General features: G+C 43.1%; 1 protein-coding gene and 1 pseudogene across 2 annotated transcripts in view; both read left to right on the top strand.

The window, feature by feature from the left end:
- CXCL17 (C-X-C motif chemokine ligand 17) overlaps positions 1 to 11873 on the top strand; it is a 22624-nt gene extending 10751 nt beyond the window's left edge. The window contains exons 2-4 of one of the 2 annotated variants that reach the window (XM_006142013.3): positions 4084 to 4164; positions 4789 to 4890; positions 11401 to 11873. In XM_006142013.3, coding sequence (XP_006142075.1) covers positions 4084 to 4164; positions 4789 to 4890; positions 11401 to 11495 — 278 coding nt within the window. In that variant the 3' untranslated portion in view covers positions 11496 to 11873. Of the gene's footprint in view, positions 1 to 4080; positions 4165 to 4788; positions 4891 to 11400 lie in introns of both variants that reach the window. The other variant, XM_014582832.2, reaches the window with a different exon arrangement.
- Positions 11874 to 12629: 756 nt separating this feature from the next.
- Positions 12630 to 13368, top strand: LOC102493310 (obg-like ATPase 1 pseudogene; annotated as a pseudogene).
- The last annotated feature ends 3098 nt before the right edge of the window (positions 13369 to 16466 follow it).

Raw genomic sequence — 16466 nt, 5'->3', positions numbered from 1 at the left:
GGGGCCATGGGGAGCCTAGGCCCTGAGCAGGGCAGCTGCTGATGGCTGGAGGCTGATTTTCATGTCACTAATCCCCACTAGAAATACTGTTCCTCGAAAAGTATGAAGAATAAAAGATTTTTTTGAAAAAGTCTGTTAGGCAACCCTGTAGCCTAATGGTTCAGGGAGCCAGATCTCACATGATCAACTTACATGGTTCAAATCCCAGTCTCAGAGACTTGAAAATACACTGGGCATGTGTGCATGCATGGCCAAAACAAAATCCCAATAGGATAAAGAAATAGAGAAAAAAGGATTCCAGTTCTGGAGGCTGGAAATCCAAGATCAAGGCGCCAATATGTTTGGTTTCTTCTGAGGCCTCTCTGAGCACATGGGTCCTCTGGCAATAAAAAAGGGAGGGAAAAAAAAAAAAAACCTTCCATTTAAGGGATTCAACTAAATAATCTCCAGAATTCTTTCTGGCTCTAACATTCCGTGGCTTTCTCCCCTCCCCCTCTCTATCTCTGGCAAGCATACATGCCCTATGGCAAATTACAGATAGATATAGATGTATAGATAGAGACATATGGCTATCACCATAGAAAGAAAACCATACGCAGGTAACAAATATACCAAAACACCAATAGTTGGTAATGTAATGATCTCTTTGTACTTCCCATTTTTTCTCTAATATGGTTACATGACATTTAGAATGAAAAAACTTCTCTAGTTGGCCCCACAGTATAGCAACTAAGATATCAGATCCCACACAGCCAACCCTGGTTCAAATCCCAGCCCTGACGACTATTTTTTTAAAAACACACACACACATCAGGCACATGTGTGTGCATGACCAAAATCCTGACAGGAAGCGAGAATGGAGAAAGGGGTTTTGCAGTATGACCATGCCCCATTGGGGAGTGCTTTCTCTCACTCACTCACTCTCTCTGTCTACCTCTCTCTTTGCCTCTTTCTCTGTCTCTCTGTCTCTCTCTGTCTGAATTCATGGGTCTCTGGCAATAAAAAAAGAGAAAGGAACAAACTTCTCATTTAAGAGATTCAACTAGATAATCTCTAAGATTCCTTCTGGCTCTAGCATTCCGTTGGTTTTTCTCTGAACTAGGAGTAGAGGTCAAGCAAGAGTGAAATATTAGAAAAGTTTAGATGACAGGAGCATGCCTGTTTACATTACAACACCCAAAGCAGCACTAGAGAACACTTGAAAACTAGCACTCGGGGAAATGATGCAACACCTTCCACCCATGTGGCAGAAAGAGCACAATCTGGGGAAACAGAGACCCGAATTGAACCGGATGATCTCTAAGGGCCCTCTCCAAAAACCTTGGCAACCTACTTATTGAACAAACATTTACCAAATATTTTCCACGTGCTTGGAACCATGTGGCTGAATGAAGTGCTGAATTATTGACTCAAAGTTTACTAAGGAATATTTTGTTTTATTTTTCTCGGGCTGCCATAACGAAATACCATAGATTAGGTGTCCTAAACAACAGAAATTCATTTTCTCACAATTCTGAAGGCTGGAAATCCGAGATCAAGGTGCCAGGAGGTGTAGTTTCTACTGAGGCCTCTCTTCTGGGCTGGCAAGTGGCCACTGTCTTAGTTTGAGCTGTTGCTATAACAAGTCCCATAGACTGGGTGGCTCGTAAACAACAGAAATTCATTTTTCATAGTTCTGGAGACTGGATATCTGAGGTCAGGGTGCCAGCGTGATTGGATTCAGGTAAGGATCTTCTTCCAGGCTAGAGACAGCCAATTTTTCCTTGTACCTTCATAAGCAGAAAAAGAGTTTCGTGCGGTCCCTTTTGTAAGGGCACTAATTATATTCATAAAGCTCTACCCAGATGACCTAATTACCTTCCAAAGGCCCTACCTCCTAATACCGTCACTTTGGGGATTAGGAGTTCAACATATGAATTTTGAGGGAAATAAACATTCAGTCCATACAACTACTTTTTTTTGGAATGTTTTCACATAGTTGTTTCCCTGTGTATAAACTCCCTAGGGTTTGTGTGTGCATGTTCAGGAGTCTTCATATAAGCCTTCCATTAGGGCCCAACCTAATGGCCTCATTCTAACTTTATCACCTCTTTAAAGGCCCTTTTTCCAGAAACATTCCATAGTGCTAGAGGGTAAGGCTTCAACATGTGAAATTTAAGGGGCATAATTTAGTTGCTAACAGATTTCAAAAAACAAACTATAACGGTACAACAGAACTGTACTCAGTTATAACGGGAACTATGTGAAGGCATAATTAATTCTAGTAGGAAATATTAGAAATTATTATACAGGGACCAGCAGATGGCGTAGGAGTTGCGTTGCTGGACTCCCACGTAGTCAACTGAGGTTCAAGTCCTAGACCTGGTGGCTTGACACTCAGGCCAGATACATGTGCATGAGTGCCCAAAACCCCAAAAGGAGAATGGAGGAGAAGGAATTGCAGTGTGGCCATCCTCCAGGGTATGATTTCTCACTTTCTGTCTCTGTCTCTCTGCCAAGTGTATGCGCCCTATCACAAAAAAATCTCTCTCAAAAAAAAAAGAAAAAAGAAAAAAGAAACTATTATACAGAGGAGGTGTCATGTGGGTTTGCAAATCTCAAGTCTATAACTGTCATCCTTGATTGTCATAAAAATATTTCAGGTATCACTAAATGGAAGTAAGACAGAATAGGATAATAAAACAGGTTTGAATAGAGACCAAAAGAGGAAAATATTTGTACCATAGAAACAAAAGTAAATACCATCCTCTTATTGTTAAACTGGGATTGTGGATTCAAATACAGCTTCTTACAGGTAAAGTGAAGATCTTGGTTTGTGAAATAATCTGCCCCTTACCCTCATTCCTTAAATCATGAAAATTTTAACGTAAGGGACAAGACGAGAATGTAAACTTTTACCTTATCTTCCATCTAGAAGTCATTCTTTCTTTACCTACCTTCAGTTAAGCTTTTCTCTAAGCCAGATATTTTTTAAAGAATTATTTTATTGGGACCAGCAGTTAGTGTAATGGCTATGTCGCTGGACTCCCATGTAGGCGACTGCGGTTCGCATCCTGGACCCGGTGTCTTAAAATTCACGCCAGGCGCATGTGCGTGAGTGCCCAAGATCCTGAGAGGAGAATGGAGGAGAAGAGATTGCAGCATGGCTATCCCCCCTGGGGATGGTGATTTCTCGCTTTCTGTATCTCTGTCTCTCTCTGTCTGTCTGGCAAGCACACACGCCCTATAACAAAAATCTCTCAAAAAAAAAAAAAAGTAAAAAAAAAAGAATTATTTTATTGAACTTTATTTATTTATTTATTTTAATTTGACCACAGAGGGACAAAGTGAGCGAGAGAAAGAGAAAGCCACCAGGTCTGGGACTCAAACTGCAGTCGGCCATGTGGGAGTCCAGCGCCCTTAACCACCATGCCACCGGCCAGCCCCTCTAAGCTAGATTTTAAACCCCAATTCTTTATCCATTTAAAATATTCCTGTCTTGGGGACCAGCAGGTGGTGTGATGGTTAAGGTGCTGGACATTCCCACATGGCCAACCATGGTTTGAGTCCCAGACCTGGTGGCTTGCTTTCTCACTTTCCCCCACTCTCGCTCTCTCTGTCTCTCTCTGGTCAAATCAAAATAAATGAATGAGTAAGTAAAATAATTTTTAAAAAATACTCCTGTCTTGAAGCAACCTAAATCCCTAAGGTTAAAAAAAAGAGAGCGAGAGAGAAGGCGGCCAGCAGATGGTTAGGTTAAGATACTGGATCCCACATGACTGCACAGTTCCAGTCCCAGACCGGCGGCTTAAAAAACATGTTGGGTGTGTGTGTGTGTGTGTGCCCAAAATCAGGAGACAAGAATGGAGAAGAGACTGCAGTGTGGCCATCTCCTGGAGGGGTGATTTCTCACTTTCCCTCTCTCTCTATTGCTGTCTCTCTCTAAAGCACATACACCCTATACCAAAACTAAAAACAAACATTTAAAAAAAAAAAAAAGGAGAAACTGAAATACTCTGACCTAAGTAGCGTACTGCTAGGGGCCCATTTCTGGTGGCCCCTTCCCTTTCCTGTACCTGGAACTGACCAACTTCCTTCCAGCAGGAGTTGCCAGAAGCCATAGGGACCAACGCCAGGCTTCTGGGAGGTGGCTCCAGGAAGGCGGCCAAGATTGTGAGTGCAAAGGTCAGTAACTCAGCATCAACAACAGCAATGCTGCCACTGTGACCCGTTATCTCCCCTGAGACAGTGGAGCTGTTATCCGAGCTGACTTGGCCCACCCCTCTGTCCACCATGTGCTTTACCAATGCCCACTTTCTTCTTGAGTCTCGGGAAAGAACCAGACTCGCACGCAGGCCTCGGTGGGAATTGACCAAATCGCAGTCTACTGGCCCTAACCTTTTTCCCAAAGAACCAGGGCTGCCTTCCAAATGGCTTTTTACTTTTTCCTGGCCTTCCAAAAACTTGCTGGCTCCTATTCTCAGCCTCATTTTACTCACTGGAAAGACTAACTTGCCCGAGGTGAAATAGCCACTGGAAGGCAGATGACAGGATCTTACTCCTTCAGTGTCCCTAGTGATATCCTGATGCCCCCTCCAAACCTGACACCAAATGCTCACCCTCCTAGGTCAGGAGCAACTCAGAAATCCTCATTCGAGTAGCTGAATGTCTCCATTGCTCTGTGTTGACCCCCTTCCCTGTCCCACTGCAGTACAGAATAGGAGCTGGAAGGCACTGAGAACGGCAGCTCTAGCCCCCCTACCCTCAAGCATATCACTCCCCCATCTGAGTACAACCCTGTTATTTCAGATTGGTTCCTGAGAGCCCCTAAAGGAAAACTCATGACAGTGCCTGGGCGTCCAAAGAAGCAGTGTCCCTGCGATCATCTCAAGGGCCACGTGAAGAAAACCAGTAAGTTTCAACAGAAGACCTTACTTAAACCAGGCTCACTAGGGATGAAGCAGAGGTTGAGAACAGACAGCAGAGGCGAAATGAAGACATACACCTCAGCCTCTCCTACTCAGTCGATTTGGGGAGAAATAGGAAGAGCAAGAAAAGTAGAATACAAAGTTTCTAATACTAGAAAGACTTAACCAGATTCCTAGATTTCAGACCCAACTGTGGTGGCATGGGCAGTAATAAAATGATCTGCAGTGCTAGAAGCCACATAGCTGACCACAGGGTTCAGATCTTGAGTTGGCCTGAAACATACTGTATGGGTACACGCGTGCCCAAGATCCTGACTAGCTAGAGGGCTGAGGAAAGGGGAATCCCAGGAGATCTAAGGGTGCCTATCGCTGTCTATTGGGAACTCCCTCTCTCTCATGAAAGAAATTAAATAAACTTTTTTTTAATTCTTAGATTTTAAAACTATTACTTATCAAAGTAAAGGGTGATGGGGCTGTTAGGGACCTGGTCACTGTTCTCTGAAGAGTATATCAATGTCAGTGTCAAACAGAATTTGACTCCTCCCTCATCTAGCAGGGGTTTTTTGGTTTTTTAGAGAGATTTTTTTCTATAGGACATGTGCGCTCAGTGAAGAGACAGAGAGATAGAAAGTGAGAAATCCTCAAGGGTGATGGCCATGCCACAATCCATTCTCCTCCATTCTCCTCTTAGGATTTTGGGCATGCATGCACGTACACCCAGCGTGAGTTTCAAGTTTCCAGGTCTGGGACATGAACTACAGTCAACCATGTGGGAGTCCAGTGATGTAACTCATTATGCCATCTGCTGGTCCTAGCCTAACAGTTTTTTTGTTTGTTTTGGTTTTTTGAGAGGTATTTTTGCTATAGGGCATGTGCGCTCACCCAAAAGACAGAGAGCGACAGAGAAACAAAAAGCAAGAAATCACCCCCCAGGAGGGATGGCCACACCGGCCTGCAATCCCTTCTCCTCTTTTCTCCTCTTGGGTTCTTGGGCATGCACATACCCAGCATGAGTTTAAGACATCAGGTCTGGGACTCGAACCACAGTCGACTACATGGGAGTCCAGCGACATAGCCATTACACCAACTGCTGGTCCCAGCCTAGCAGTTTTTAAGTGTCACATAAAATGCAAATTGGCAGGCCAGCAGTAGAATGGTGGTTGGGATATCTGGATTCCACACGACTGACAGCACTGTTCAAGTCTCAGACCTGGTGGCTTGGAAAACATGCTGGGCATGTGTGCATGGGTTCCCAAAATCCTGAAAGGAGAATGGAAGGAAAGGGATCTTTTCATGCCATCCCTCCTGGGGAATGCTTTGTCACTACCCCTCCTCTGTCTCACTTTGGTGAGTGCTCGCAACCTATAGCTAAAATTAAAAAAAAAAAAAAGTAAATTAGCAAATGTTAAACTGATTAATATCATGATCTCAAGAATGAGATAAATCAGGGTACTCATACACTGCTAATGGAAGTAAAATATATTTGGCAGTACCCATTAAAAATTTTGAAGGAGTAGGCCAGCTCCATGGCCTACTAGTTAAGGGAGTCAGAGCTTGAGTCTCAGCCCCAGAAGCTTGAAAAAAGTATTTAAATGAGTGTACCTTTAACCTAGTAACCTTACTTTGATAAATCTCAACTATATTAGGATATTGTCTGTAATGCAACAGTTAAGCTAATGTAGCTAGATCCTACACAGCTGACCATGGTTTGAATTCTGGCCCCAGCAGTTTGAAAAATACACCAGGGGCATACGTGTGCTTGCCCAAAGTCCTAGCAGGATGGAAAATGGAGGAAAAAGGATTGCAGTGTGACCCTGTCCCATTGGAAGATGCCACTTCTCTCTCTTTCAATAAACTTTATTTTCTTAAGAATTATTTAACTTTATTTATTATTTTAATTTGACCAGAGAGGGACAAAGTGAGAGAAAGAAAGAGAGAGAAAGTGGGAAAGCAAGACGCCAAGTCTGGGACTTGAACCACAGTCAGCCATGTGGGAGTCCAGGACCCCTAACCACCACGCCACCTGCCAGCTCCCAATAAACTTTATTTTTTAAATGATGAGGTGAACTATTATTATTATGACTAGAAAGATAGCTACAATATATTAAGTGGGGAAAAAAAAGACATACAGACCTCTACTTCACATTCTTCACAGAAAAAATAAATTTCAGGTGGATTAAAGATCTAAATTTGAAAGGCATTCATGACAGAGAGTAGGAAGATATATTCATGATCTTGGGGTAAAAATTTTTTTTTTCTTAAACAAGATACAAATGCACAAACCGTAAAAGAAAAGATTGAGAAAGTTGATTTGGGGGACAGCAGGTGGCATGGTGAATAAGGCACTGGATTCCCACATGGCTGACAGTGGTTTGAGTTCCAGAAGGGCTTGAGAGAGGAAGACAGGCAATACAACAAATAGGTGAAAGACCTGAAAAACAACCAGGCAGATGAGGAAATTCAAATAGCTAATAAACATATTACACGGCACTGGACCATGTTACTTTTTTTTTTTTTTTGAGAGGTTTTTGCCGTAGGGTGCATGCGCTCACCAGACAGAGAGAGACAGAGAGACAGAAAGCGAGAAATCGCCTCCCAGGGAGGATGGCCACACCACAATCCCTTCTCCGTTCTCCTCTCGGGATCTTGAGCATGGACGCACATGCGCCCAGCGTGAGTTTTAAGCCGCCGGGTCCAGGATGCGAACCGCAGTCGACTACATGGGAGTCCAGCGACATAGCCATTATGTTAACTGCTGGTCCCCCATGTTACTTTTTGAAAGATGCAAATTAAGAGCAAAATACGATATCATTTTGCAATCACCAGATTGGCAAAAACTAAAATCTGACAAGACCAAGCCCTGGCAGACAGTAGAGCAGAGAAACTAAATTTGGTAAATTACAAAAGCATCCCCCATGGGGGATGGCCATACTACAGTTCCTTCTCTTCCATTTCTCCCTCCTTTTGGGATATTGAGAACACAAACACACATGCCCAGTGTATTTTTCAAGTTGCCAGGTCTAGGACTTGACAACTGGTAGATCATGTGGGATCTAGCTGCCTAACCAGCTGGTCCGGTAAATCACTTTGAAAAAGTTTGGGCAGTTATTTGCTTAAGTTTAGCTATGTGTACTCTGTGACCAAGCAATTCTACTCTTGGCTATATACTCGAAAGGAAAGCAAGGCTTTTGTATATCAGAAGACATGTACAAGAATTCTATAGCACTGCTGCTCATAACTGCCCCAAACTGGAAACTGACCAAATGTCCATCTAGAGTAGGATGAGTAAATACATTATGGTATGTTACAACATTATATATCAGTGAGAATGAAAGGACATGTAACAACGTAAATTCACCTTTGTTTTGAGAGATTTTTGCTATAGGGCACATGCACTCACCAGACAGACAGAGAGAGACAGAGAGACAGAAAGCAAGAAACCACCCCCCAGGGGGGATGGTCACGCCGCAATCCCTTCTCCTCCATTCTCCTCTCGGGATCTTGGGCACGCACGCACACGCGCCCGGCATGAGTTTTAAGCCACTGGTTCTGGGATACAAACCTCGGTCGACTACATGGGAATCCAGCGACATAGCCATTATGCTAACTGCTGGTCCCCATAAATGAATCTTACAAACATAACACTGAGTTGTTTTTTGTTTGTTGTTTTTTTAAAAAAGAAAGAAAGAAAGAAAGAAAGAGAGAGAGAGAGAGAGAGAGAGAGAGAGAGAGAGAGAGAGAGAGAGAGAGAGAGAGAGAGAGAGAGAGAGAGAGAGAGAGAGAGAGAGAGAGAGAGAGAGAGAGAGAGAGAGAGAGAGAGAGAGAGAGAGAGAGAGAGAGAAAGAAAGAAAGAAAGAAAGAAAAAGAAAAGTAGCTATAGTATGATATCATATATGGTCATGGTCTTTTTGGGTTGCTATAACAAAGTACCATAGATGGGGTGGTTATAAACAACAGAAACTTATTTCTCACGGTTCTGGAGGTTATGCCATCCAAGATCAAGAAGCTAATAAATTCAGTAGCTGGTGAGGGTCCCCTTCTTCACTGGCAAGCAGTCTTCTCACTCAAACCTCCCATGGCAGAAGGGGCAATTAAACTGATTCCTCAACCTCTTTTTAAGGGCACTAGACACATTCATGAGTACTCCATTCCATGATCACCTCCCAAAGGCCACAGCTCTTAATATCACCACCTTAATGATTGGGATTTCAACATACAAATCTTTTTGGGAGAGGTTTGTGTTATAGGGTGTGTGCACTCACCAGAAAGACAGAGAGACAGAGAGACAGAAAATGAGAAATCACCCCCCAGGGGGGATGACTATGCTGCAATCTCTTCTCCTCCATTCTCCTTTCGGGATCTTGGGCACGCATGCACAGTAAGCCACCAGGTCCGGGACTCGAACTGTGGTCGACTACGTGGGAGTCCAGGGACATAGCCATTACATCAACTGCTGGTCCCAGCAACATAGCCATTACGCCAACTGCTGGTCCCTCAACATATGAATTTTGTGAGGACATAAACATTCAGACCATAGCATACGCATAAAGTTCAAAATCAGGCAAAATTGGGACCAGCAATTGGCATAATGGCTATGTCATTGGACTCCCATGCAGATGACTGTGGTTCGAGTTCCAGATCCAGTGACTTAAACTCATGCCAGGTGCGCATGCATGTGTGTCCAGGATCCTGAGAGGAGAAAAGAGAAGGTATTGCGGTGTGGCCATCCCTCCTTGGGTGGGGGGGTGATTTCTCAATTTCTGTCTCTCTGTTTGTCTTTCTGTCGAGCGCATGCGCTCCATAAGCAAAAACCTCTCAAAAAAAAAAATTTTTTTTCAGGCAAAATTGAACTAAATAATTTAGGAATATGTATATGAAGTTGATAAAACAATAAAAGATTAAATGATGACTATGATTAGTAAATGATTACTATAAAAGTCAAGAGTACCTCTGTGGGGGGAACCAGCAGTTAGCGTAATGGCTATGTCGCTGGACTCCCACGGAGTCAACCGCAGTTTGCGTCCTGGACCCGGTGGCTTAGAACTCACGTCGGGCGCGTGTGCGTGCGTGCCCAAGATCCCAAGAGGAGAATGGAGGAGAAGGGGTTGCGGCGTGACCATCCCCCCTGGGGGGTGATTTCTCGCTTTCTGTCTCTATGTCTGTCTGTCTGGCGAGCGCACGCGCCCTAAAGTGAAAATCTCTCCAAAAAAAAAAAAAGAGTACCTCTGTGAAGGGGAGAAGGAGGGTAGTGATAGAAAAAGAAGGAAGGCTGCTGGTAATATTCTATTTCTAAGCTAGATAGTAGTGTCATGAATATCTGCTTTATAACAAATCACTGAACTGTATGTATAAGTTTTTATGAAGTTCTACAGGTGTACAATACTTTGCAATAATAAAAAATATGTTAAAGGTTCATAGCAGGGGCTGGCAGTGGTGTGGTGGTTAAAGCACTAGACTCCCACATGGCCAACCATGGTCCAAGTCCTGGATCTGAAGTCTTGCTCTCTCATTTCCCCCCTATCTCTCTCTCTCTCCCTCTTTCTCTCTCTGGTCAAATTAAAAAATAATAATAATAAATAAAATTAAATTTAAATTTTTGGGGGGAGCGGAGGTTTTTGCTATAGGGCTCATGAGCTCGCCAGAAAGACAGAGAAAGACAGAGTGACAGAAAGAGAGAAATCACCCCCCAGGGGGGATGGTCACACTGCAATCCCTTCTCCTCCATTCTCCTCTCGGGATCTTGGGCATGCACACACACGCACCCGGTGTCAGTTTAAGCCGGCAGGTCCCAGACTCAAACCGTGGTCAACTACGTGGAAGTCCAGTGACATAGCCATTACGCGAACTGCTGGTCCCAATAAACAATTTTTAAAGAAAAGAAAATGTTTAAAGGTTCAGAGCAAAGCAATATATGTAGTATAATCTCATTTTTTTATTTTTAAAGTAAACCATTATGTTTATATACCAAAAGATCTGGAAGAATAAGTAGCAAACTATTGGATCATCAGAAAAGTCCGGACTCATTTTTGTATAGAAAAAAGTCAACAGTGTTTAGCTCTAGAGAGTAGATATTAGAATGGGAGGACTTTTTACTTTTCACTGGGTTTTAAAAAGAATTATTTTCATTAGACTTTTTATGATTTTAAAAGCTCTCATTAAGGGGTCAGCAGATGGAATAATGGTTACATTGCTGGACTCCCACAGTCAACTGGGGTTCAAGTCCCAGACCCGGTGGCTTAAAACTAACATGGACAAGTGTGCCTGCATGCCCCAAATCCTGAGAGGAGAATGGAGGAGAAGGGAGTGCCGTGTGGCCATCCCCTCTAGGGCGTATTTTCTCACTTTCTGTCTCTTTGTCTCTACTTTTCTAGCAAATGCACACACCCTGTGACAAAAATCTCTCAAAAACAAACAAAAAAAAAAGGGTCTCATTAAAATGAACATTTTAAAATGTTTTTAACACCAGCCTCTCCCCCCTTTGTTTTCATCTTAGGGCACCGAAGGCACAAGCAGACAAACAAGCACTCCAGAGCCTGCCAGCAATTTCTCAAACGATGTCAACTAGCAAGCTTTGCTCTGCCTTTATAGGAGCTCCGGGAGCCCACTTTCCCAATTTAACATTCTCAGAAGAAGGCAGTGAGTGCTCCTAGACAGTTTTCTTATTCTCCTAATCTCCTGTATTCACTCCCTAAAACGTTCCAATGCTCTCAAAAGGCATTTTCCAAGATGCTCCCGTGGTGCCTTTTTCTCATCAGCTGTTCCCTTTACCCAGGCTTGATCTGAAAGAATCTAGGAAACCCCAGTTTCCTAGTTGGTCCCACTTACCCTTAAGTATAATCAGGAAATGAGTGAACATAAGTCAATAAATACGAAATGTCATAGAACAAAACTGTTTCTTTCAAATGAGATCTGCCAACTCATTTTCAATATTGATGATCCACTTTACCCTGGTTACTCAAAACACAACCCAGGGGGTCAGCAGGTGGCATAGTGGTTAAGGTACTGGACTCCCCACTTAGCTGACAGCAGTCTGAGTCCCAGAACTGGTGGCTTGGTTTCTCCCTTTCCCTCTCTCTGGTCAAATTAAATTATAATAATAACAAAATGAAATTAAAATGTAACTCTCCACGGACTTACTTACAGCTAGGCAGAGGGCCTGGGCCTGCACTCTCTCCTTCTTCCCCACCTCCTGCTCCTGGCAAGACCTGTCTCCTGCTGCCGCTGGGATCCCACATTATGGCCCACCCTCAGCACGATCTAAAAAGGAAGGTGATGGAATTAAACCACCCCCAGTCATTGGAAGATTTGGAACCTCACTGAAAATTTGGTATTGTGGAATTGCCAAATGTTGGATACTTTTGAAGATGATGTCATGCATGTTAAAGGAAGTGTAGATACTATTCTAGATATAGAAATAATACATGAAGGAGGACCAGCAGATGGCGTAATGGTTACATCGCTGGACTCCCACGAAGAGGACGTGGAGTCGACCGCAGTTCGAGTCCTGGACCCAGAGGCCTAAAACACTCCAGGTGAATGTGCATCTGTGCCCAAAATCCCAAGTGGAGAATGGAGGAGAAGGGATTGCAGCATGGCCGTCCCCCTCTTCCCAACTCTCCTCACCCCCGTGTGGCCATGAGGGGGAGTGATTTCTCATTTTCTGTCTCTCTGTCTTTCTCTGTCTCTCCTGCGAATGCACAAATTCTATAGCAAAAATCTCTAGAAATAATAATAATAATAATAATAATGCATGAAGAGCTTCAGCTTAAAGATGAGAAGATGATTAGGCCTGTAATGGATAAACTAGAAAAGGTGGTTGTGAGAGGAGGAGATAAAAAACTAAAACCTCAATATAACATAATGTCCAAAGTCAAATCCTGGGTCATAGATCAAAAGAAACCTATTCACTCTTATCATGATTGGAATGACAAAGAGATTGAAGTTTTGAATAAACACTTATTTTTTCACTTCAAAATCAGGTCTCCCTGGTTAATCTTTCTGGAAAAGACCACATTAGGAAGAAAAACAAATGCTTGATAAAAATTAAAGAGTAGGTGGACAAGTATGGCCCACGTGCCTTGGTCATTCCTTTTAGTGGGGCCTTGGGACTCAAGTTGCAAGACTTAAATGCTGAGGAGAGACAGAAGTATCTGGAAGCCAACATGACACAGAGGGCTTTGCCAAAGATCATTAAGGCTGGGCTTGCAGCACTCCAAGTAGAATACTTCTTCACTGCGGGCCCAGATGAAGTACGAGCATGGACCATCAGGAAAGGGACAAAGTTTCCCCAGGCTACAGGGAAGATTCACACAGATTTTGAAAAGGGATTCATCATGACTGAAGTAATGAAATACAAAGATTTTAAAGAGGAAGTTTCTGAAAATGCGGTCAAGGCTGCTGGAAAGTACAGGCAACAAGGCAGAAATTACATTGTTGTAAGACACCTCAACAATTGAAGAAGATGGGAACCAGCAGATAGCGTAATGGCTACGTCGCTGGACTCCCACGTAGTCGACCGCGGTTCGCGTCCCGGACCCGGTGGCTTGAAACTCACGCCGGGCGCGTGTTTCCCCAGGCTACAGGGAAGATTCACACAGATTTTGAAAAGGGATTCATCATGACTGAAGTAATGAAATACAAAGATTTTAAAGAGGAAGTTTCTGAAAATGCGGTCAAGGCTGCTGGAAAGTACAGGCAACAAGGCAGAAATTACATTGTTGTAAGACACCTCAACAATTGAAGAAGAAATAAATGTTAGTTGTTGCTCAGATAAATGTACACTTCCAAAAGGCATTTTGTGTGTGTGTGTGTGTAATTAAAATTTCTGCAAACTGAGGGCTGGCAGGTGGCTTAGTGGTTAAAGGTGCTGAATTCCCATGCGGCCAACTGCGGTTCAAGTCCCAAACCTGGCAGCTTACTTTCTCGCTTTCCCTTTCTCTTTCTGTCTCTATGTCTCTCTCTGTCTGGTGAGCGCACACACCCTATAGCAGGTAAAAAATAATTTCTGAAAACTGAAGGGACAAATGAAGTCGAGAGGATGGGTATCTTCTACAAACAAATTATTTTTGTTGCTCAGATAAATGTAGGCCTCCAAAAGGCATATTGTTTTTGGTAATTAAAATTTCTCAAAACTGGGAACCAGCAGTTAGCATAATGGCTATGTCGCTGGACTCCCACGTAGTCGACCACGGTTTGCATCCCGGACCCGGTGGCTTAAAACTCACGCCGGGCATGTGTGCATGCGTGCCCAAGATCCCGAGAGGCGAATGGAGAAGGGTTGCGGCGTGACCATCCCCTCTGGGGGGCGATTTCTCGCTTTCTGTCTCTATGTCTCTCTCTGTCTGTCTGGCAAGCGCACGCACCCTATAGCGAAAACCTCTCCAAAAAAAAATATATTTTTCTCAAAACTAAAGAGACAAATAAAGTTGATGGGATGGAAATCTACAAATTATTTTTTGTTTTAAAATTAAAACCATCAGGGCCAGCAGGTGGCATAGTGGTTGAGGTGTTGGACTCCCACATGGCCGACTGTGGTTGAGTACTGGACCTGGTGGCTTGCTATCTCAATTTCCCCCTCTCTCTGTCTCTCTCTGGTCAAATTAAATATATATATATAATGATAATGAATAAAATTAAGTAAATAATTCTTTCTTAAAAATTAAAATACTGTGTACCTCCAATGAAAGACAAGTTTACTGCTTTGCTTCTCATGTGATTAAGACCCTACTCCACATTGTAGGAGCTTTTCAGGAACCCTATTACATTCATTAATCTCCATCATGTATGCAAAGCCTGACACATTTACAGTGAGGACAATGCGGCATGCACCTTTTTGAATCCACAGATACTGCACGTTTTACAGTACTCCAGGTGTCTACACTCAATAAAACATTTGAAATCCCCCCCCCCAAAAAAAAGTCCTGATGTGAGGCTGGCAGGTAGAATGGTGGTTAAGGCAGTTGGACCCAAAAAAAAAAAAAAAAAAACAGCTGGACTCCCACAGAGCTGACCACAGTTCGAATCCCGGACATGGCAGCTTGCTTTCTCACTTTCCTCCTCTCTCATTGTCTCTCTCTGGTCAACTTCAAAAATAAAATAAAGAAATTATTTTTAAAAAGAAAGAAAGAAAGAAAAAAGTCATTAATTTCAAAAAAAAAAAAAAGGTCATGATGCATTATTGCATAGAACTTTATTATTGCATCAGGACTTTAATGATGATCCAGTACACACATTTCTCCCCATCACGACCCTCGCTGTTTCTCCACTGCCCAACTTTTTATTCTTTTACTTATTTAATAAACTTTTCTGAGGTAAGAACAAGATGGGACAAAGAAAGCAGGTATAGCAATGAATCAGACATCTTATTAAAGATAATACAGGTTTAAAAGAAAGAAAAACGCTTTCTAGGACCAGCAGGTAGCATCATGGCTAAACCGCTGGACTTCCACATAGTCAACCACAGTTCGAGTCCCAGATCCGGCAGCTTGAAAATCACTCCAAGCAAATATGTATGAATGTCCAAAATTCCAAGAATAGAATGGAGAAAGGATGGCACCCTGGAGGGTGATTTCTCATTTTCTCTCTTTTTCTTTCTCGCTCTCCAGTGAGTACACAGTCCCTATGGCAAAAACACAAGAAAAAAATTTCTTAGCATATAGACTCCCTTCGATATTTATGATTATTATCATCAATATTCCCAAGCTGTAATATATATATATATATATACACATACACACACACACACACACACACACACACATACACATACACAACCATAGTTCAGAGAAAGAGAGATGGTGTGGGGGATCTCAAGTGCCAATCATAAGGGCTTCAAGCTGTAAAACTGACAGGACTTCACTTTTTTTTTAGCATGGGAATGAGATGATTAGATCAACACTATGAGGAGACTAAACTAACAACCATTTGTAGGAAAGAATAAAGGGGGGTGAATATTACAAGAATTACAAAGAATGCATCCCCCATGACCCTTTCCTTAACATCAGAAGGGGGAGGGAGAAAAGGAACACTCATCCAGAATCTGGCTTCTGTCATCACAGAAGAAGCAGAGGACTAAGTTGGGAAACTTGCCTTATGAGAAGGAACATTTTTAACTGAGCAGTGAGTGGGGTGGGGCCCTATTTATGACATAAGAGGGCAAGCCCCTCCCTTCTGGTAAGAGCGTGTTGGGCATACAGCCTCCTATTCCTAGTCCCTCCCCCAAAGGTGGAGACAGGGGCACAGCAGTGATCAGCCCACTTGCCAGCTGCCTTAAGAAGGAAGACTAGGGATGCCAGGACGAAGGAATGAAACCCAAAGGGAGGTGCCATCATGAGGAATCAATAAGAGATCTTGAAGAGGGAAGCCTGGTGGCAGGGCTAGAAGGATGAAACCTGGAAGATCAACATCTCCAGTGGGGGAAATAATAACAGTGGAGCCAGGTTCTAAGTCAGTGAGTAGACCGGATGGAAAACTTGAACCACAACAGACGCTTATAACCCAGCCAGAGCCCAAGGCAGAAAAAACACCCACAGCCCAGACAGGATTGAACACTCAGCAGGA

This window comes from Tupaia chinensis, unplaced genomic scaffold (assembly GCF_000334495.1).
Source record: "Tupaia chinensis unplaced genomic scaffold, TupChi_1.0 Scaffold000067_1, whole genome shotgun sequence".
NCBI classification, from domain to species: domain Eukaryota; kingdom Metazoa; phylum Chordata; class Mammalia; order Scandentia; family Tupaiidae; genus Tupaia; species Tupaia belangeri.
The sequence above is the reverse complement of the archived record's forward strand: the minus strand, read 5'-3'. Positions and strand labels throughout refer to the sequence as shown.